At 42.8% G+C, this 23490-nt stretch overlaps 1 protein-coding gene across 1 annotated transcript in view; it reads right to left on the reverse strand.

The window, feature by feature from the left end:
- LOC124623096 overlaps positions 1-20595 on the reverse strand; it is a 74066-nt gene extending 53471 nt beyond the window's left edge. Inside the window, exons 1-2 of the mRNA XM_047148886.1 lie at positions 20476-20595; positions 11909-12045 (exon numbers count right to left, since the gene is read on the reverse strand). Coding sequence (XP_047004842.1) covers positions 11909-12045; positions 20476-20586 — 248 coding nt within the window. The 5' untranslated portion in view covers positions 20587-20595. The remainder of the gene's footprint in view (positions 1-11908; positions 12046-20475) is intronic.
- Positions 20596-23490: the final 2895 nt, after the last annotated feature.

Raw genomic sequence — 23490 nt, forward strand, 5'->3', positions numbered from 1 at the left:
TGGAAGGAGGATATAAGATGAACATCAAAAAAAGCAAAACGAGGATAATTGATTGTAGTCGAGTTAACTCGGGTGATACTGAGGGAATTAGATTAGAGAATGAGACACTTAAAGCAGTAAAGGAGTTTTGCTATTTGAGGAGCAAAATAACTGATGATGGTCGAAGTAGAGAGGATATAAAATGTAGACTGACAATGGCAAGGAAAGCGTTTCTGAAGAAGAGGAATTTGTCAACATCGAGTGTATGTTTATGTGTCAGGAAGTCGTTGCTGAAAGTGTTAGTATGGAGAGTACCCATGTATGGAAGTGAAATGTGGCCGATAAATAGTTCAGACAAGAAGAGAATAGAAGCTTTCGAAATGTGGTGCTACAGAAGAATGCTGAAGATTAGATGGGTATATCACATAACTATTGAGGAGGCATTGAATAGAATTGGGAAGAAGAGGAGTTTGTGGCACAACTTGACAAGAAGAAGGGATCGGTTGGTAGGACATGTTCTGAGGCATCAAGGGATGACCAATTTAGTATTGGAGGGCAGCGTGGAGGGTAAAAATCATAGAGGGAGACCAAGAGATGAATACACTAAGCAGATTCAGAAGGATGTAGGTTGCAGTAGGTACTGGGAGATGAAGAAGCTTGCACAGGATAGAGTAGCATGGAGAGCTGCTTCAAACCAGTCTCAGGACTGAAGACCACAACAAGAACAACCCGTGAAAGGTAATAGTTAATCATTCTGCCAAAAGTATAGTGATATGTCAGGAAAGCAGTGTGTACAGAAATAATATTTTTAATTATACAGTGAGAGTAATTAGCTGAATATGGTGGCAGTAGATCATGAACAAAATTTTAGTTTTTAAATAAAAGTTCAGTTGAATGATTATCTTTTTTTTGTGGAGTAACTATGTTTGTGGACATGAGTGAAGTGAGCGTTTTTTAGGTTTTTCTCACGTGTACTTTTTCTGTAGTTTGTGTTGATTTGCACTGCTGCGGCTGGATTTCTTCTGAAGTGTTACATGACATTTCTATCTTTTCACACCTTTACTTTAGTGCAGTACACACATATTTTGATGGTTGGAGAAAAGTCAGGTCATATCGTTTATTTCATTACACAAGAAGATATTAATAAGAGATGTCACGTGTAGCAGTTAATAGCCTTTATGAACTGAAAACATAAAGTCTCTAAATGAGTCCGCGATAACGTTACTGCACTTTATTTGTAAACGTCCGTCTTGATCACACGGATTTTACATACTATGTACGTACATAATGGTAAGGATTTTGTCGCTGATACCTACGTCAGAATATTTTATGGTCTGAGGACTGCAGTAGCCGAAACCGGTAATTGTGAATTTTGAAATTTGTGTGATGAAAAGGCAGAGCTTTACAAATAAAAGTAATAGCCTTGATAAGGAAACTAGTAGTATTGGGTAGGTGCATAAGTTTTCAGTGTTTTTTCCCATAAGATTAATAAATACTACAGGTACACATAACATATAGTTTAGACATCAATAATATATTCTCCTTCACTATTTACAAATGTCTACCAACGGTGGGGTAACTTTTCGATTCAGCGACTGTAGAAATGACGTGGATTTGAATCGAAGAACGTTTCGAGTTATGTTTGGTGCGCATTTTCATCTGGAAAGGAAGGTCCTTTAAGGTTGTTCGACAGAGATGAGTAAAGTTGAAAACCTGAAGGTGTATCAACAAGTAAATAGGTTGGTGCGGAATGACTTCCCGACACAACACCTGAATTGTATTTTCTCGTCAGTCTAGCAGACTGCAGTCGGGCCTTATCGTGGAGTAGCATCACTTCAAGCAGGCTTGCTGGTCGTTATTCTTGGACTGCGTCTGCAGGACGTCTTGAGTTGAGGACAAAAACTTCAGCAGTGATCGTTACACGTCGGGGTAGCAACATGTAGTGTGCACCACATGTCGCTGTTCCACCAGATGCATAAAATTTTCTTTTATGGATGCGCACAGGTCCTTGTACGAGAAGTACTGCTTTGTTTGGGTTCAGTCTTTCCTCTCTCTTCCTTATGTTAACATAAAGACACTCTTTCTCGTCACCAGTAACGATACAGGATAGGAATGGTCGGTGTTGCTCTCGAGCCAATTGACGACGAGTAAGCAAAGAAGCACATATGCCAAACAAATGATTTTTGTGATTTTGGCTTAGAGCATACGGTAGCCGTACGTCCCATTTTTGAACCGTACCCATTGCTTGAAAAAGTCACACGATAGTCTAATGATCACAGTTCATCAAATTTGCCAGTTCCCGATTTCACTGATGTGGATTATTGTGGATTAATGAGTTTAAACGATTGTCATCGTTCATCGAAGGTCTTCCTAAACGTGGAGAGTCAATAATGTCAAAATTAACCTCCTTAAAACGAAAGAACCGTTTTTTGCAGTGCTATGTCCAATGTCAAACGATACACGGCGCAAATGCTTTTGGATGCCTCTGCTGCTGTCAACCCTCTATGCAACTCAAACAGAAGAATGTGTCGGAGACTTTCGGATTTCTCCACTTTCCACTCACTATTTACAAACGACAAAATGACAACATGTTAATTCAGTCACCAACAGTGAACAACAAACAAAAAATACACTCGTAGCAATCGGAGTACCAACATGCAAAACGGAAACGATATAAACTTAAGCAACAACCTAATGTCAGGGAGTAACTTGGAGTGTAACTGTTATTCTTTGAAAGTAAAAATTCTATGGTACAGTTTTATTAGGAAATTTTCAGGCACCCTTCAGCTACTTTTAAGGAGAGATTAGTACTACAGAGTTAATTTAGGAGGGATTTCCTCACAATTTTTGCATGCTAATGATCATGAGCGTCTTAAGACTATTCTGTCTCTAATTTGTTCATTTTGGAATTACCTGAGCTTGTGACTTCTGTATGTGAATTGAGGCATGAAGTGATGTTGAACAGAGGTGAGCCAGATGGTGCCAGTGATGCAAGATTTTGTAAGGGTTTTACTCAGCTATTAATATACCTGGAACTTCCAACATTTTTCGACGTGACTATTTTTTACTGCCTATTGATGGTGATGAGATGAAGATGTGAACCGAATTTTTCGTTTGTTTCATGATTAAGTGCTTTGTGCATGATGACTGGAGAATTTTGAGGAGCATTATATACTTTTAGGTATTTCTGAAATTACGAATTAGTTTTTATAACTTTATGACTTGTGAGATAATACGTAATTACTTGGCCAGATAGCTGTCTAGTTAAAAACCAAGCCATAAAGAAGAAATCATAAGTTAATCAGAAAAAAATAAGTATAAACAGATTTCAAAAAAGGGTAGAGAAAGAGATGAAACCAAATTTGTAGAACATTAAGATTCATAGGTTATGTTACTTACTGCTACCCAGGTGGGGATAATGTACCTAATAGTGATTCAACTGTTCTGCGTAGTTGTCACAGAAATTATATTCCACCCAGTGATGTCCCAGACAGCGGTAGTGTGATGTGGTTGTGCTTGTGATGTGGTTCGCATAAAGGAGTCTGTAGTAATTCCAGTGTCTCAGTTAATCCTATTACTGTTTCTACAGCTTTTTCTATTCAGTGTGAACAACAGAATAGCGAAACTTCCTGGCAGATTTAAAGTGTGTGCCGGACCGAGACTCGAACTCAGGACCTTTGCCTTTTGCGGGCAAATGCTCAACCAACTGAGCTACCTAAGCACGACTCACGCCCCGTCCTCACACCTTCCATTCTGCCAGTAACTCGTCTCCTACCTTCCAAACTTCACAGAAGCTCTCCTGCGAACCTTGAAGAACTAGCACTCCCGGAAGAAAGGATACTGCGGAGACATGGCTTAGCCACAACCTGAGGGATGTCTCCAGAATGAGATATTCAACCTGCACTCGTCTGCAGGGTGAAAATCTCATTCTGGAAACAGAATGGCGGCTCATTGCCTACACTTTCCTTTGTTTGATGTTTCCTGAATGCAATACTGCCACCTTTACGTGAAACATTCAGGCCTAGTAACAGAGTACAGGTTGAAATGTTAGGGGATAATATCAAAGGGGATTGATGAGAGATTAGGGGCTGTGAGAGAAGAGAATAGTGCCAGAGGGAAGAAAAGAGAGTACAGGCGGATTGAGGAAACAGATTGAATATATTTCAACAGAACAGCAAGCCAGTGTTTGTGCAGTACAAGTGCAAATACTAAGTCTAGAAGAATAAATATGATTTATTAGCAAAGCAGAGTCATAAAGAAGTATTTAGTTCGTTTTAATTGTAGAATTTCTAAGCAAGCTTGGTACTATAGATGAAAGGCAGCAACAGTTTCATTTGGCTGTCTATGAACAAACTGAGTAACTGCAAACTAACTTTTAAAATTTAGTGGAAGAATATGAAAAGAATAAACAAGGATTGTCTGAGAGACTTGAGGGGGTAACCATTCAGGAAGCTGCTGCTCATATTCAAGAACAGAGTTAGAGTCATGCTGTACTGTTACACGATTTAGAAAGGAATTTCGAGAAGATAGAACTTAGTAGTAAGAAAGAGATTTCAGAGGAATGAGAAGAGATTAAGCAGATAATAAGGAATGTTGATCAGTTAATTGTTTCAGTTACTTGATTAGCAGTGAATGCTCAGTAGGGTTATAGTGGCACTGTTCCAGATGGTACTTGAGAGTCAGAAGAAGTAATGTCATTGTTAAGATTTGAAGGGGATCACGTGGAGATTAAGAAGAGGAGAATGGAATTAACACAACAGTTTAATGTAGACTGTCAAAATATGAGGAGAAGAAAAGGTTAGCTGTTGCTGAAGGTAATTGTTATAGCAGGGGTCATGTGCCTGTTGAGGAGATTTAGGTCATGAAGATGATCCAGATACTATGGCCCATTATGAGAAGAGGAGAACCCATCGAAGTCAAGACTTTCCTAGAGTGGACGTGTGAGGTAAAAGCACATCTGGTTTTGGTTACAATCATTTCTCCCCTGTCAAGAAGTTTCAAACATTTGGAAGTTTGGCAAAAAGCATTAATTCCCATGTTTGCGTAGGATCAATCTGATGTCTAACTTCCACCTACTTGGCCTGCTTGTCATTAGACAGATTTTCTACGTCGTTACTAAGAAGATGCACCTGCTACACAGATGAGCCCATTAAGAGCTGCGAGTCGTATGAGGAGTTTGGGCATTTGTTCTTTCCAGCATGTACGTTGACTAGGGACTGTTTGATGCGTACCACGAATTGTTATATCACAATACATATATGTGGTACTTTTGAATCGAACGGGAAACTGAAAATTCAGAACTATGCCTGTGAACGGCTAACGAACGTTATGAGGCCGGGATACCTCATGGGTAAATCGCCTGAAGCGTCTTATCTACGTCGCTGAATTGAGCGTATTCAACAAACATCGCGTGTACTTGCTGCGTCCTCAAAGCGCAGCTGCGACGTAGAGGATTAACAGGACTACTATACAGCGGAGTGTGCGCTGATATGAAACTTCCTGGCAGATTAAAACTGTGTGCCCGACCGAGACTCGAACTCGGGACCTTTGCCTTTCGCGGGCAAGTGCTCTACCATCTGAGCTACCGAAGCACGACTCACGGCCGGTACTCACAGCTTTACTTCTGCCAGTATCTTGTCTCCTACCTTCCAAAATTTACAGAAGCTCTCCTGCGAATCTTGCAGAACTAGCACTCCTGAAAGAAAGGATACTGCGGAAACATGGCTTAGGCCACAACCTGGGGGATATTTCCAGAATGAGATTTTCACTCTGCAGCGGAGTGTGTTCTGATATGAAACTTCCTGGCAGATTAAAACTGTGTGCAGGACGGGACCACTATGGAGGTCGCCACGCACAATGTAACGATCGGTGCGCCGGTTGAGACGCCTGTCTCCCCGCCGACAACTCCAGATCTCTCTCACCACGACGCAATTCCCATGGACATTGGACAGACCCTCGGCACAGGAGCATGGGCCGACGACATTGAGGAAGGTACGCCCCCTCCACCGGATGAGTTACCTCCGCCGGACGAGGCTGCCTGTTAACATCAAAAGCGAGGCATTGCAGCTGATGGGACGGGACTTCCTGTCGGTGCCCTCCTCTTACTTCCCTTGGTGATGGTAGATGCGCGTCCACCACCACTGAAACAAACATACCGGTTTGCCACACTGAACATCAACATGATCGGCACTGCACCCAAGCTGCAACTCCTATGTGACACGCTTCGGGCCTCTGACGTCGACGTCGCCCTTCTTCAGGAAGTACGCGTTGCCACACAACCACCAGTCTACGGCTACGACTCATACACATCCACATGTGATCAATCAGGGCGTGGAGTGGCTTTCTACATACGCGAAGGAATCCCACTCACGGACGCGACAATCCTTCCCTGTAGAAGAGGCATGGCTGTTACCATCTTCGACACGCGCGTCATCAATATCTACGCTCCGTCTGGCTCCATGAACCGTCGGCAGCGGTCCACTTTCTTCGGACATGACGTGGCGCCCCTGTTTTCTGGACGCTATGATCGCCTTATCATGGGGGGCGATTTCAACTGTGTCCTCCATCCGCAGGACCAAGTACCTGGTTATTCGCCATGCCCGGCGCTGCTCACCTTAATCGAAGATTTTCATCTAGTGGACGTTTGGGAGAAAATTCATGGCAATACCCCCGGTTTTACCCATTATACAGCACATTCTGCGAGCAGACTGGACCAGTTTTATGTCTCTGATCACCTCGGCAATGAAGTCGCCCAAGCTGAACGATGGCCCCTTGCATTTTCGGACCATTGCGCCGTAATTTGCTCCCTGGCTCTGCCACCTCAGTCAGTGTGGCGCAGCAGAGGTTACTGGAAGCTTAATACCTCCCTCCTTAACGATCCACACTGCCGACAATGTATTGCCACTACATGGGCGTCTTGCGAAAGACGCCTTGCGCAGTACACATCCACGTTCCATTGGTGGCTCAAATGTGCCAAACCTGCGATCAGAAAGGCCTTCATACAATGTGGCAAGGAAGCAGCAGCATGGCATCGAGACACCACAGATTTTCACTACGCCGTCCTCCGTGAGCTCGATGCGCTCCCTCCATCACCTGACACCCACAGGGAACGACAACGTACTAAAGCTCGTCTCCTCTCTCTTCAACGTGCACGACTGCATGGTGTCGTGGTGCGTTCCCGACGACAAGACCTCCTCCACGACGAAACCCCATCCAAAATCCATGCCGCATCCGATCATAGTCGTCGACGTCGGCTTTTCGTCCCCAACAGCACGACCTCCGATGGTGTTCACCACACAACACAGGCGGCGGTCGTGTCCGCCTTTGCTGAACATTATCGCCAATTTTATGATGATGAACCGATGGCGACGCCCATTCCTGATGATCTCCGTCCTTCCCCTGTTCGGACCCTCACCGTAGCGGAGTCAACGTCCATGATGTCTGCAATCACAGCAGAAGAGGTGGTAGATGCGATCAACAAAGGGGCCAAGAACAAATCACCCGGACCAGATGGTCTCCCAGTGGAGTTTTACCGGGCGCTCACCACGTTAATGCTTCCTCGCTGGACGGAAATGATTCAGGAACTCTTTACTCCGTCCTTCCCAATTCCACCTGAATTCGTCACTGGCATTCTTCTACCTGTGCCTAAACCGAAGGGAGGGTCTCATGTCTCTGCATATCGCCCCCTTACACTACTGAATGCAGACTATAAAATCTATGCACGCCTCTTAGCAGCGCGCATACGCACCGTCTTACCTACGGTCCTTTCACCTGAGCAGACTACACGTGGTTGTGGGGCCACCTTACAAACAGCCCTAGGAGAATGCCGTGACCTCATTGCACTGGCGTCGGTTTGTCGCCTTCGTGCAGCACTGGTATCCGTCGATTTCACGAGTGCCTTTGATCGCGTTCGACACCCATTCCTCCTCATGGTGGCGACACGTATGAGGTTCCCATTGCTTTTTGTCGATGCCATTCGCCGGTTACTCCTTCCCGCGGTCTCGATGGTACAAGTCAATGGGAGGCTTGTAGGACCGATTCCTATACGCCGCTCTGTGCGTCAAGGATGCCCTATGTCTACTTTACTATATGCCATTGCACTTGAGCCCCTCATCACTGGACTTACCTCTAGACTGCAGGGCCTCACTTTGCGTGACCACACCTTTCACTGTCGGGCTTATGCGGACGATCTCCTCTTTCTCACCTGCTCCTCCACGGAACTCAATGACGCCATCCAATGGATCCACCAGTATGGACGTCTTTCTGGTAGCATTCTTAATGTCCGTAAATCGACTATGATGCACATTGGGCGCGGCCTCCCGGCTATGGTGCCGACCCCACTCCCAGTTAGTGGCATCCTTCGTTACTTGGGTATCGAATTTACGAGCTCCACACACCGCACAGTGGCCCTGGCTTACCGGCGGCTTTTGCAGTCGATTCTGCACCATGTCCGCGGTCAAGTGCACCGTAACTTAAACCAACTCCAAGTGTGTCCTATGTCAACATCTATGTTGCCCCTAAACTGGTACACGTCGCCCAGATCCTCCCAATGCCGTTACTCCTTGGCCGCCGCATCCAATCAGCCTTTGGATATTTCGTGTCAGCAGGGGCACTTTTCAAAGTCCGCTACAACACTGCCTCCTGCAAAAGGTGGCCTCGGACTCATCAACGTGCGGGCACGCTCTTCTGCACTCTTTGTCCACACTCTGTTGCGGCACTGGCAGGGGCCGGTCCCGTCTTTAACACGCAGTCTCTTAGATATCCTCCGACCAGCTTCTCTCGATCCACCGATCAATGTGGCACCTATTTCTCCATCATTGTACTACGTCGCCAATTGTTTCATAGAACTCAGCTACGTTCGGGCCGATCTTCCAGTCACCCGTCCTCCCCGTACAAAAGATTATTATCGTTTGTTTATGCTGTCCAACCCTTGCGACCCCATGGTGCTACAGCATCCTGACATTAACTGGCGCACGGTTTGGGGGTGTGTGCATGCACCCTTTTTACCGTCGTCTGTGTGTGCACTCTGGTATGTTTTAGTCTATGGAAAATTCCCGACTAATAGTCGACTTTATCGCATAGGACTGGCCACCTCCCCACTCTGCCCTTACTGTCAGCTCAAAGACACCGACGAGCACCGTCTTACGTGCCCCCTGAAACAAAACGTACGGCTCCTCATCCAACGAATCGTGGGCTTTTACCTCCGTACCCCGCCAACGACGGTAACCCCGGATTTCCTGTTGTTGCCCCAGACATTTCACTACCCTCTTGCTAAGCACCATACCCTAATCTGGTTTCGAGGACAGGCTTTAGAATATCTCTTTCGGAGTGGTCCGCATACAGTCCTTGACTTCTGGTACAAAGTTGTGACCGCGCATAGCACCCTCACCCGAAAACCATCTTACCGACTAACTTTTGCCGGTTATCTCCGCAGCGTCTTCCTTGACCCCCCTCAAAGTTGGGGTGTACCATGCCTACCAGTCACATGATGCAACACCCTTATCCACGTTCTCATGCATCGACCAAAAACAAACACAATTTTTTTTTATATAAAAAAAGGGAAGAAGAAGGAATATGTTATATTTTGTTGTATTTAATGTTTTTATTTTTTAATATTTTTTTGTTTTACTAACAGTCATTTGTATATTTTTAAATGGTACCTTGAAGAACTCTTGCATAGTGAATATATATGTACTTTCAGTTTGTTCAATACAAATTTTTAAACAAAAACAAAAACAAAAAAACAAAAAAAAGAAGGAAAACAGGATATGTTCTAATTTGTTGTATTTCATGTTATTCTAATAATTTGTTTACCTAACACTCATTTGTATATGTTTAACTGGTACCTTGAAGAACTTTTGCTTTGTGTATATATATATGTACTCTCCGTTTGTTCAATAATAAAGATTACAAAAAAAAAAAAAAGGGGCTGCAGCCATTACAGTTTCAGTTGGATAGCAAATGTATGCTTCCTTTTACTTATTGTCACAGAGCCAAAAATGTCGGATAGTATAACAAATTACGACTGTTTTGTGTAATGCTGATAACATGAGAACAGTAAAGAGTTGTATGTGAATGGAAAAAAAAGATGGTAGAGCACTTGCCTGCGAAAGGCAAAGGTCCCGAGTTCGAGTCTCGGTCGGGCACACAGTTTTAATCTGCCAGGAAGTTTCAGGACTACGACAGTTACCGGTCTGCATCCTCTATTGATTTGGTTAAAAAACGCGGACGTTGACGTTGACGACACACCGACAGTATCAGTTAAATGGAGCCTGAGATTGAAGAAATGATAAGAAAGTCAACAGTTACTATAAACGACGTTGTAAAGAATTTTTGTAAAAGCCATGCTAAAGATTCAGTCTCATTGATCTTCAGATCCTTGCAAAATATCAGAGTGAACTGCCTTTTCAGAAACATTCAGAAGTATAACTGAAATATGTTTCATTCATTATACAACTACAGACGCTATAATTTGGCAATCTCGTTAACTTTCGCCACTGTATCCATTGTTTCAGATACCTGCTTTTTCACTCTAAGGGAAGAAATAACGCGACGGTCCACGTCTTGTCCTTATGCCATCGGTTGTTCTACTTAACTGCTCTGCTTGTCAGGGTTTCTGGGTCCCTTGAAGGATATCGTGCCAAATTATGTCAAACGGGCGCGTTACTCTTGTTAAAGTCCCTAGATGGTAGGAGGGCCCCGCCCATTGTTGCCCAAACATTCTCAATTGGGAAGAAGTCCGGCGTCCTTGTAGATCAAGGTCGGGTTTGGGAATCACGAAGTAACTCCCTGTGTGCGGGCTTGCCTTATCTTGCGGAGATGTAAGCCCGGGATGGCTTACTGTGAAGGGCAACAAACGGGGCGTAGAATATCGTCAACGTAGCGCTGTTATGAAAAGGTGCTGCGGATGACAACTAAAGGTAAATGAAATGACCCCCCTAGACTATCACTGCTGGTTGTCGGGCCATACGGCTGACACAGTCAGGTTGGTATGCCTCTGACGTCCGGGGCGTTTCCTGACACATCATCGCTGACCATCGGGGCTCAAATCGGCACTCGTCACTGAAGAGAATTCCAGGCCTAACGTGCCCGACACCAACGCATACAAACTTGTTGATATACATAGGTCAATGGAATGCTGAGTAAGGGGCGCAGTGAGCTCAGTCCCCTTCCTGTGAGCCGGTCCCTGTGCTCACTAAAGCAGCAGTCGCTCACCGGACTGATGACAGTGATGATTCCGGGGCTCAGAGTGCGTCTCTGACGACTGTCGAGTCCTCATGTTCCGTCGTTCTCTATGTCGACCACTTCCTTCTTGTCGCTGTGTTCGGCCATCAGTCACCCTTCCTGCCAACATCGTCGAATAGCGGCGTAGCTTCTATTTAGATTTCGAGTGATTAGCCGATTGTACCAACCGGCTTCTTTGAGCCCATTTACACTCCTTCCCCAAATGCTGACATCTGTCTTGATTTTTCATACACTTTTAATCACTTTTGCATATACATTTGCGAGTGTAGTGTTCAGCATTTGCATGGTGTCTTGTTTAGTGCGAATAATCGTGATAACTGTTGTCGATTGATGTGCAAATGTGTGCACTGAGCAATGTCAGCTTTTAAGTCGGTAGACAGCAACCAAGGATGCACAAGCTGTGTGTTTAGTGAAGTACTTTGGTAGGGGAAAACTTTCGAGTTTGGTGGAGGTGTGAATACTCGTCATGAGCCTTGCTTGCGTTTGTGGGAGTGATATTCAGTTAATCCTGACAAGAGTTAATGATTCTTTGTTTTGTTAAACTTACTAAAGTGACATATCAAAGGAAACAGATCAGGTTCCTCCATTTTTATTAGCTGAGCGCAGTCATTTCTAGTTAGATCAATATTCGAGAAGGTCCTGTCCAGTCCCACGTTTGATCTAGCGTAAAGCACGTGTGACTTACAGAGGCACCTTGCTCAGGTGTCCAACGAGGTCCATCTCCTTGGGGTTTGCCCTGGGAGACTGCGTGTACGTGGCGCAGCCCCAGCCGAACAGGCCGGGCACGTCGTACTGGTACTGCTGGTACCACGTCTTCCTCTCCTGTGGACCAAGAGCACAGCATGTGTTCAGTGTTGTTCGCTGGCGACGATACGCTTCGCACAGTGCACAGTAAATGGACGACTCCACATCACAATCGACACCCTATAACATTATCTCTAGAATTAAAATCAGTGACAGCGCTTTCGAAATACAGTTACTTTCCACTTTATCATTCTTTACGAAGTTCTCATATGCGAAGTGTGGCTACAACATAACGTGATTAATGCTATCACAGAGTAAGTACGCGTGCGCCAAAGATGAACGACCAATAGCAGTGAAGCGTGAAGCATATTTTGTTTCGCCGGAAAAGTGACAAGTGTAACAAGTGAGAAACGAATTGTCGCGATTTCACTTGAAACCCGTCTTTTACCAAAAAGAGTTTACTGAGAAGACTTTACCACACGCGAGTATTTGAACAGTTCAAGCGTTTCCAAGATGGCCGAGAAGACGTTGGAGATAACTCACGCCCTGTACGTCCATTGCTGAAACTGTAGGGATTGACAAATAATGCGAAAGAAAAATTTCACACAACCACTTTAAGACGAGTATGCGAAACTGATTCCGAAAATACGCATGACCGAGAAAATGTTTCTACTGACTCTTTGGACACCCTCTAAAATGATCCTCATTTCTTGGAAAAGTGATAGCATGTGACGAATCTCGATTTTTCACTTATTAACCATAATCTAAGAGCCAATCAATGAAGTGGAAGGGACCAGCTTCACCGAGAGCGAAAAAGCTGGAATGAGCAAATCGAGATTCAAAGCGATGGTGACTGTTTTTCTCGATATTCATGGAATTAATTATCTTAACTGGGTTCCTAAAGATCAAACTATTAATCAAAATTACTAGCGTTGAGGTTCTTCCCCAAGTCCGTTAGAAAATAACAAATAAGTGGCCCCAGTTGTGGAAGAACTGCATCGAAACAAAACACTGGCTCATGCAGCATTGTCTGTTACGAGGTTTCCAGCGATGTGCAGCATCCCAGTGTTAGATCAATCACCTTATTCGCATGATCTAGCACCATGTGACTTTTACCTGTTCCCGAAGGCCAAATCTGCAGTAAAAGGAACAAGAGTTCCGTCGACTGAATCTGTGAAAGAAAAAGCGACACACGTCACCAAGGAGCTCACGATGGAAGACACTCAACAGTGTTTCCAGCAATTGAAAATTCACCGGAAGCGTTGTAGGGATAGAGGTAGTGATAATGTTCGTGGTGACAGTGACTAAATATGAATGTTTTTGGAATTAAATCCTTTAGAACATTGGTCCCTCCATTTTACAACCACACCTTGTATCTCGTCTATGAAGTTTGAGTGTTAGGAGACGTAACTTCACATTAATTTCGTGAGCAGTTCAAGAACTGAAAAGGAGGTTCTTCGGCAAATGGTACTATGAAGTAGTGCACGTAACTTTCACACTTAACACTATGAACCCAAACGTCAACAGATATCGAAAAAGCACATTTCTTACCAACGGATTTTGTGTACTTTGTTACTGGAAAGCTAATGAAAAGGCAAATTCAGTAATTTAACTTATATTGCTGAAGCGTTGCGCAAAAGCGTCTGAGAAAGAAATTGAATTTGAATCCACCGCGGTGGCATTAAGCACCTCCAGGTTGCATTGTCACATGCAGCTGGAAGTTAGGTCCATGAACCATGGACCTTGCCGTTGGTGGGCAGGCTTGCGTGCCTCAGCGATACAGATAGCCGTACCGTAGGTGCAACCACAACGGAGGGGTATCTGTTGAAGGCCAGACAAACGTGTGGTTTCTGAAGATTGGCAGCAGCCTTTTCAGTAGTTGTTGCAGGGGCAACAGTCTGGATGATTGACTGATCTGGCCTTGTAACACTAACCAAAACGGCCTTGCTGTGCTGGTACTGCGAACAGTTGAAAGCAAGGGGAAACTACAGCCGTAATTTTTCCCGATGCCTACTGTATGGCTAATGATGATGGCATCCTCTTGGGTAAAATATTCCGGAGGTAAAGTAGTCCCCCATTCGGATCTCCGGGCGGGGACTACTCAAGAGGACGTCGCTATCAGGAGAAAGAAAACTGGCGTTCTACGGATCGCAGCGTGGAATGTCAGGTCCCTTAATCGAGCAGGTAGGTTAGAAAATTTATAATGGGAAATGGATAGGTTAAAGTTAGATATAGTGGGAATTAGTGAAGTTCGTTGGCAGGAGGAACAAGACTTTTGGTCAGGCGAATACAGGGTTATAAATACAAAATCAAATAGGGGTAATGCAGGAGTAGGTTTAATAATGAATAAAAAAATAGGAATGCGGGTAAGCTACTACAAACAGCATAGTGAACGCATTATTGTGGCCAAGATAGACACGAAGCCCACGCCTACTACAGTAGTACAAATTTATGTGCCAACTAGCTCTGCAGATGGCGAAGAAATTGAAGAAATGTATGATGAAATAAAAGAAATTATTCAGATAGTGAAGGGAGACGAAAATTTAATAGTCATGGGTGACTGGAATTCGGTAGTAGGAAAAGGGAGAGAAGGAAATGTAGTAGGTGAATATGGATTGGGGGTAAGAAATGAAAGAGGAAGCCACCTGGTAGAATTTTGCACAGAGCACAACTTAATCATAGCTAACACTTGGTTCAAGAATCATGAAAAAAGGCTGTATACATGGAAGAAGCCGGGAGATACTAAAAGGTTTTAGACAGATTATATAATGGTAAGACAAAGATTTAGGAACCAGGTATAAATTGTAAGACATATCCAGGGGCAGATGTGGACTCTGACCACAATCTATTGGTTATGAACTGCAAAAAGGTGGGAATTCAAGGAGATGGGACCTGCATAAACTGGCTAAACCAGAGGTTGTACAGAGTTTCAAGGAGAGCATAAGGCAACAATTGACAGGAATGGGGGAAAGAAGTACAGTAAAAGAAGAATGGGTAGCTTTGAGGGATGAAGTAGTGAAGGCAGCAGAGGATCAAGTAGGTAGAAAGACGAGGGCTAGTAGAAATCCTTGGGTAACAGAAGAAATATTGAATTTAATTGATCAAAGAAGAAAATATAAAAATGCAGTAAATGAAGCAATCAAAAAGGAAAACAAACGTCTCAAAAATGAGATTGACAGGGAGTGCAAAATGGCTAAGCAGGCATTGCTAGAGGACAAATGTAAGGATGTAGAGGCTGATCTCACTAGGGGTAAGATAGATACTGCCTACAGGAAAATTAAAGAGACCTTAGAAGAAAAGAGAACCACTTGTATGAATATCAAGAGCTCAGATGTAAACCCAGTTCTAAGCAAAGAAGGGAAAGCAGAAAGGTGGAAGGAGTATATGGAGGGTCTATACAAGGGCGTTGTACTTGAGGACAATATTATGGATCTGGAAGAGGATGTAGATGAAGATGAAATGGGAGATATGATACTGCGTGAAGAGTTTGACAGAGCACTGAAAGACCTGAGTCGAAACAAGGCCCCGGGAGTAGACAACGTTTCATTAGAACTACTGACAGCCATGGGAGAGCCAGGCCAAACAATACCATCCGGTGAGCAAGATGTATGGGACAGGTGAAATACCCTCAGACTTCAAGAAGAATATAATAATTCCAATCCCAAAGAAAGCAGGTATTGACAGATGTGAAAATTACCGAACTATCAGTTTAATAAGTCACGGCTGCAAAATACTAACGCGAATTCTTTACATACGAATGGAAAAACTAGTAGAAGCCGACCTCGGGGAAGATCAATTTGGATTCCGTAGAAATATTGGAACACGTGAGGCAATACAGACCCTACCACTTCTCTTGGAAACTAGATTAAGGAAAGGCAAACCTACGTTTCTAGCATTTGTAGACTTAGAGAAAGCTTTTGACAATGTTGACTGGAATACCCTCTTTCAGATTCTGAAGGTGGCAGGGGTAAAATACAGGGAACGAAAGGCAATTTACAATTTGTACAGAAACCAAATGGCAGTTATAAGAGTTGAGGGGCATGAAAGGGAAGCAGTGGTTGGGAAGGGAGTGAGGCAGGGTTGTAGCCTCTCCCCGATGTTATTCAATCTGTATATTGAGCAAGCAGTGAAGGAAACAAAAGCAAATTTCGGAGTAGGTATTAAAATCCATGGAGAAGAAAGAAAAACCTTGAGGTTCGCCGATGACATTGTAATTCTGTCAGAGACAGCAAAGGACTTGGAAGAGCAGTTGAACGGAATGGATAGTATCTTGAAAGGAGGATATAAGATGAACATCAACAAAAGCAAAACGAGGATAATGGAATGTAGTCGAATTAAGTCGGGAGATGCTGAGCGTATTAGATTAGGAAATGAGACACTTAAAGTAGTAAAGGAGTTATGCTATTTGGAGAGCAAAATAACTGATGATGGTCGAAGTAGAGAGGATATAAAATGTAGACTGGCAATGGCAAGGAAAGCGTTTCTGAAGAAGAAAAATTTGTTAACATCGAGTATAGATTTAAGTGTCAGGAAGTCATTTCTGAAAGTATTTGTATGGAGTGTAGCGATGTATGGAAGTGAAACATGGACGATAAATAGTTTGGACAAGAAGAGAATAGAAGCTTTCGAAATGTGGTGCTACAGAAGAATGCTGAAAATTAGATGGGTAGATCACATGACTAATGATGAGGTATTGAATAGAATTGGGAGAATAGGAGTTTGTGGCACAACTTGACTAGAAGAAGGGACCGGTTGTTAGGACATGTTCTGAGGCATCAAGGGATCACAAATTTAGCATTCGAGAGCGGCGTGGATGGTAACAATTGTAGAAGGAGACCAAGAGATGAATACGCTAAACAGATACAGAAGGATGTAGGTTACAGTAGGTACTGGAAGATGAAGAAGCTTGCACAGGATTGAGGTGCATGGAGAGCTGCATCAAACCAGTGTCTGGACTGAAGATCACAACAACAACAACAACATATATAAATATGACATTGCTCAACAACTGGGGCACGAGACCTGGAGCTGAATAGGTCGCTTCAAAAGTCATACAGCCCATGACAAATGACTTATTACTCAAACAAATTACTTGGGAGTAATGTCCATCATCAGATATCCAGGTGCGAAGATAGTCACAGGATACGAACTTTACTAGATGTGTGTGTAACATGCGCTGACAAATCTACATACTTTAGAACCGCAGGTGGTGGGGGATTTTTGGTCATCCGTTTCTTGGTGCGCGAGCACCTGTGTACAGGAGTTAAGTGGCGATGGGGCTATGCTGAAGTTTTTCAGGTCTCTGAGGTTGGAGATATAAGACTGAATGTTAGGCTCGGGAGACAACTATGAAGATGGTAAGGAAAATGAGACTCTTGGTTGGCTAACTGGTCTGGAGGTTCTAATATTATTTTTGTTGTAATTTTCTTGTATTTCTGTATGTTTTTCAAATGTTCTTTCAATTTTCTAGATTACTTTCAATATTTTTTTGCCTTTTGGTCTGAATTGTTCGAAGTGTTTGTTTTTGAACAATTCCACTTTTCCCATTTTCAAACTGTTTATTCAAGTGCTTCTTCACACTTTTCACGCCAGCATGCCATCCTTTTATGCTTGGCCAAGCCTAATTTCTTCTCTGCCGTTTAGGTAACTTGTTCTTAGAGTATGTGCCAATCACGTTTCTTAGTCGTAATAATTTTTTCTCTGAATATACCACACTTTACATTATAATGCTGCCTCTGCTTTCGTTGTAATGGGTAACTTATAGGGTTTTATTTTTTATGTTACATGGGAGAACTTTAGAGAGATAATGATCTAAATCAGATCCCTCAGTACTGCTCTGTTTAACATTCATAATTTGCTTGACATTTATTTTAGATATGGCTGTGTGGTCCATCTGAAATTATCCTCGAATCAGATTTCGAGATATCCAAGTTTTTGCTTTTCTTCGTAGTTTGCAAGAATGAGTGTACATCACTTTTAACGGGAAAAGATTACACATACTGGTCACTCTGTTGCCATTTCAGTTTGTTATTAAGTGTGCTGGAGATTCTCTTACAAACTCAGTGAATCTCTTTTCCTTCTCAACGTGCACACTAGAGCAGCTGAGAACTATTTTAACATTTCTTTAAGTATATTAGGGATTTCATATTCCAAAAGATCACAAAATTTGTTGTTCTTGCACTTTACCATCATTTAAATTTTTTTGTTAACATAAGGTTTTCTTTGCTTAATTTATTCTCTCGTGTTTGACGGCGTATGAAGAAAGTCAGTTTCAACGACTCGGTTATTCTGTTTTACATCTTTATAAATCATTCTCGTTTCGGAGACCATGTACAGTTCCTTTTTCTAGACAAGAAAGTCTTGATCTACTATCTAGTACTCGCCCCATTTTAATGATTTGTTATTCGTTTTCTACTTTAAGATCTATTTATTTAACTTTGATTTTCTCAGGCTGATATTCCTGAAAGTTGATCTGACTTTCCAAGCATATTCTTCTAAGACTTCCTTACCCTTACTGGGGAGAGTTTTGTTAGCTAGAAACTTCTCGTGCATGACGTCTAAACTGTTTTCCTCTTACATATTATTCTTTCTTGGCGGTGGAAGAAACCACCAAGTCTCACATTGTTCCTAGCACAAAAAATTTCTGTAATGATGAAACCAGCATCACGCACCCTAACGCAGCCTTCAGTCCTTCTTTGCAGTGAATTACTCACTCCTTCAAACACACCTGAATCCATTCGGACTGCATCACTTGCATTAGTCACACGCTTCTGAAACTTCTGTTCATTGTCGATGGGTTGGGCAGATGCCAGTGCTTTTTATACTCATGCACATTCAACAATAGGATACTTTTTTAAATAAGGTTTGGGATAAAAGTTTTCGTTAACCTTTCACATATGTTTAATGTGCCCTCCTCTGGGCCCAAAAGTATCCTGAAGACAGTGAAGCTCGTCTCTACTTTCAGCAAGCGAGTCAGGACCTATTGCATTGAGTGCTCTCTCTGTGCGGCGTCGAGTTCAACCTAAGGTGTTGGAAGCGGATTCGCATAGAGGATGTGTTTCATAAACATAAATGAAAAAAAAATGGCGGCGAACTAGGAGGCCAGTGGTGCAACGTGAGATCCGTATACTACTTGGTACTGTGCTATACTCTCGATGGAAGTCACGATGTAAATTTATAAATGAATTCGTACAGACGACGCATAACGCCATTTTTTGCTATATTATCGCCATCTAGATTCGACTCACATTGGAGAGTCAATGAGCGATCAAGGTAGGTGCACCACGGAAATTCTTACGGGTAGTCACATTACCCTGCAAGCTACAAACTGACACCAAGGTTTCGATTAGCAAGCATCGATTTGCAAATTCAGATTCACCAGAAATTTGTTTCTCCATTCGTCGAGAATATACAATATTCTGAAATAAGTTTAATCTTTCAGAAATAGCTTGTATTTATAATAATGACTTTTTTCTGAGTTCGTTAATCCACTTACTGGTGTTGTACACTAAAAAAAAGAAAGAAAAGAAAGTAAAGACGGCACACCACGAAAGAATCGTCCGAATGGGATGGAAATCGCCATATGAAATGTAATGGAGATGTACAGACAAACAAATGATTACAATTTCAGATAAGTTGGATGATTTATTGAAGAGATAGGGCTTCAAAAATTGGGCAGTTAATAACGCGTTGGTCCCCCTCCCCTCCCTTTGCAAGCAGCAGTTCGCCTTGGTATTGACTGATGTAGTTGTTGCACGTTTTCCTGATATATATCGTGCGAAATTCCATCCATTGGGCGCCCTAGATACGGAGCTGGTTGTAGGGTCCTGGCCGTAATGCTCCAAATTGGGCTCGCAAATGTAGGGTTTGGAAATCATGGTCGCTGCTCACCGGGGCTCTTTCCGCAGTGGGACACATACTGAAGACACTTTTACTCCAGTCAGTGAGATTCCAGGTCGAAGTCGGGTCTAGATAAGTGTGGGATACCGCCGTACGGCCGCACAACCAAAGGTTACCTGCTATGAAATGTAATGGCACTCTAGATCTGGAATGCCATTTCATTTCGTAGCAGGAACCCAATGATTGTCATCCACGGCACCCTTACAGCACAGCACTGCGTCCCATTTTGCTGCCCTTCATGGCAAGCTACCCCGGGCTTAAAATTCAGCAAGTGCCCACCCGCACGCGGTGAAAGTTTCTTTTGCATGTCTTCATGTCTGGGCACCAACGTCGTCGGATCTCTTTTGGGAACATCGGTTGCATTATGGGTAGGCCCCTCCAACCAGCTCGGGACTTGGGCTATTTAACGAACCAGTTGGATGGAATTTGGCACGATATCCCACAGGAGGACATTCTCCAACTCCGTTTTTATCTGTACAGATGTCAGTGTTACATCAGGAGACATTAGGCAAGACAACCAAACTGATTGCATAGGAAGGTAAAATGCCTTAAAATAACACAGAATACATAGTGTGTAACGTGATATATAAGCTCTTCACGAGAACTTACGGTTGTCACGAAGAAGTTTTCTTTGGAAGCAGGCGGTAATACGCAGCCCTCTTCGTGTGAGGAAACACCTTCTGCCAAACACGGCAGCACCATGAGAAGCAGCACAAACATCTGTAAACAAGAAAAAGAAGACAAAGGTCACTTACTAAAGGAAACCGTCTTAAAGAGGATTCAGTGGGTGGTGGATCCTAGTGTAGGTATGTAGCTGAATGGAGGTTATCACAACCTTTCGTTCGCATCGCATACTTTTCAAATATTCATTCATTCCAAATACAGTTATGGGCCTCAGGGGCATGGTAAAAGGATGGAATGACGGAGACTACATTCAGGTTACAAAACGGCGAATAATAAATGGTATCCGCAGTGAGGCAACCATGGAGAATGCTGGCCATTCGTCAGCAGCCAGTCCTTCTGTCACTAGTTGCAAAAGCTCTTTAAATGCTACGAATTCCTTAATTAGACGCTACTGATAGCATGAAAAGGAAGTAATTTAGTTTAAGAACACTTGAGTTGTTAATATTGCGGTCTAATAATAGTTCCAAAACAGAAAATATCCCTAAAATACGGAGAAGAAAATAAGCGGTAGCATTTGTGAAGCTAGGAAAGTGGTCTGATGATAAAGTAACCGAAGCAAGTTGATTTTAGATCTGCAATCCAGAAATCTGGAAAACTTAAATCAGTACATTGAGTATGATAATGGGAACAGCTCCTCTACGAAGGTTCCATGTTGATCTGTCTGCTACCTGTAACACAGTGAAACTGCTATGGAAACTCCGTCAGCTGAACCTTTTACCTTTTTAACAATCTTACCCTAGGCTAGAGGTGCCATATCAACTTCCGTAGAGGTGCCGATCAAAAGGAAAATGGACTTCCCTATCTGTTTTAGCTCCATACATACATAACATCTGTATAAGAGACCAGAAGAGCAATGTAAGCAAGAAGTATTTTATTTTACTGCTGTTTCTGTACGGAGGAGGATTTTCGCAGGAAGTAAGAAGAAATGGAACAGGTACCGAGAACGATTTGTAACGATAACAGCTTAATCGGACACAGCGACAAACAAAATATCTTCGTGACGGCTACTCAGGAGGATGTCGTCAGGAAAATCAAGACTAGTATTGTATGGGTCACTGCTGCGAAGTTTTGATTACTTAATGAGGTAGGTAGGCTATGAAATTAAAAAAAGGGAAATGGACAGGTTGAAATAGTATAAAGTGAGAGTTAGTGAATTGCGGTGACAGGAAGAACAGGTCATCTGTTCAAGTTGAGGACAGGGTTACAAGCACAAAATCAACTAGCGATAACGCAGGAATAGGTCCACTTGTGAAAGAGAAAATAGGAATGCGGATAAGCTTCTACAGCCAGCACAGTGAACCAATAATCGCAGAGAAGATGGACATAATGATGATACAGCATGCGCCCTCTCTGTAGGAATGCGGGTTCGTGAAGTTAAAGTTCAGACGACAAATTAATAAAATGAGATGTCGTTAGCCGTGCATTTGTCATAAAAGGTTTCCTTCTGAAAGACATCAAAGGGTCCCACACATTATCCAGCTGAAAGTCGCCATTGCGATTACTGAGATCTACCGACAATCGTATTTCCACCGATTCCTTAATTTAATACCAGTGGGATGGATATATTCGAGGCCAAGATTTCCGTGTCAGAATAATCCATAGAACGGACTGTACAGATACAACCCTCAGCTATGGCCCACTCACTGAGCGGCAAAAAACTGGTGTGGGGATCATGTTCAACGCACCTGTCTCGTTGAATATTTATTGGATATTCTGTTCTCTTTACGGTATCTTTTCTTAATTACATATCGCTGAAAGTCTAAAAGTGAACCTTTATTATCCAACTTAATTTTGACATATCAACACTCGACATGTTTCACTGTAACTGTGTTCGATTTCACGGCGCTTTCTTTATTTTCTCCACATCATCTTCTCAGACATTCTTGAAGATTATCACTACGTCTCCCTATACAGGGATGAAATAATGTCGTTGCATTCATAATCTCCAGTTTTGAAGTAACTATGTCCAGAATTTTCAGATCACCCATTTGATTGTAAAAGAAGAAATGTTTTTCGATGCTATATTCAGCTTGGAATTGTAATTAGATGAGATGGTTAAAGCAATAACGCACACACAATTGAAAAGATTTAACGTGAGTTTAACGACAGCAGTTATAATCGAGTTTACCCCAGATCGGCTGAACGTTAGAGCAAGATAGATGACATCCAGTGACGTACGGTAAGTGCTAAAAGACATGCCTGTTTATTTACTGAAATCCTGGTTTCGCAGGACAGAGCGTATCAGGTTGTGGAAAGGGGCCTAGGTCAATTACTGTTAGTTATACAATAACACACACATCTGTATTGTTCAAACCAATGCACAGTTTTCTCTTTAAAACAGCAAAGATCAGTTCACGGCTGAGGGCCCAAGTAACTTCTCCAAAATGGTTCAGATGGCTCTAAGCACTATGGGACTTAACATTTGAGGTCATCAGTCCCATCGACTTAGAACTACTTAAACTTAACTAACCTAAGGACATCACACACATCCTTGTCCAAGGCAGGATTCGAACCTGCGACCGTAGCAGCTGCGCGGTTCCGTAGTAAAGCGCCTAAAACCGCTCGGCCACAGCGGCCGGTGTAACTTCTACAGAATAAGTGTAAATGATTCCTTTTAAAACACCAATATTTAGAGTAGCAGCTGAAGGCCTTACTTAAGTAAAATTGCAGTAAATTCTCGGCTAAAGGTGAAATAATAGATCAGCTAAGGAAATTCTTTAAAAGCCAAGCATTCACAAGTTTCGGCTAAAGGCCATGTTAAGGAAATTCAAATTAATTCTTCGGCTGAAAGCCCAAATAAAAAAAAAAATACATAATAAAAGAGAGGCTCTACAGGTATGCTTTTACACAGTACAACAGAAAAACATCTTAAGATAACTTGAAGTATTTTGTCGGCTAAAGGTCCAAACAATTACTCAAGAATAGTTAAAGACAATCTTA

This window comes from Schistocerca americana, chromosome 7 (assembly GCF_021461395.2).
Source record: "Schistocerca americana isolate TAMUIC-IGC-003095 chromosome 7, iqSchAmer2.1, whole genome shotgun sequence".
NCBI classification, from domain to species: domain Eukaryota; kingdom Metazoa; phylum Arthropoda; class Insecta; order Orthoptera; family Acrididae; genus Schistocerca; species Schistocerca americana.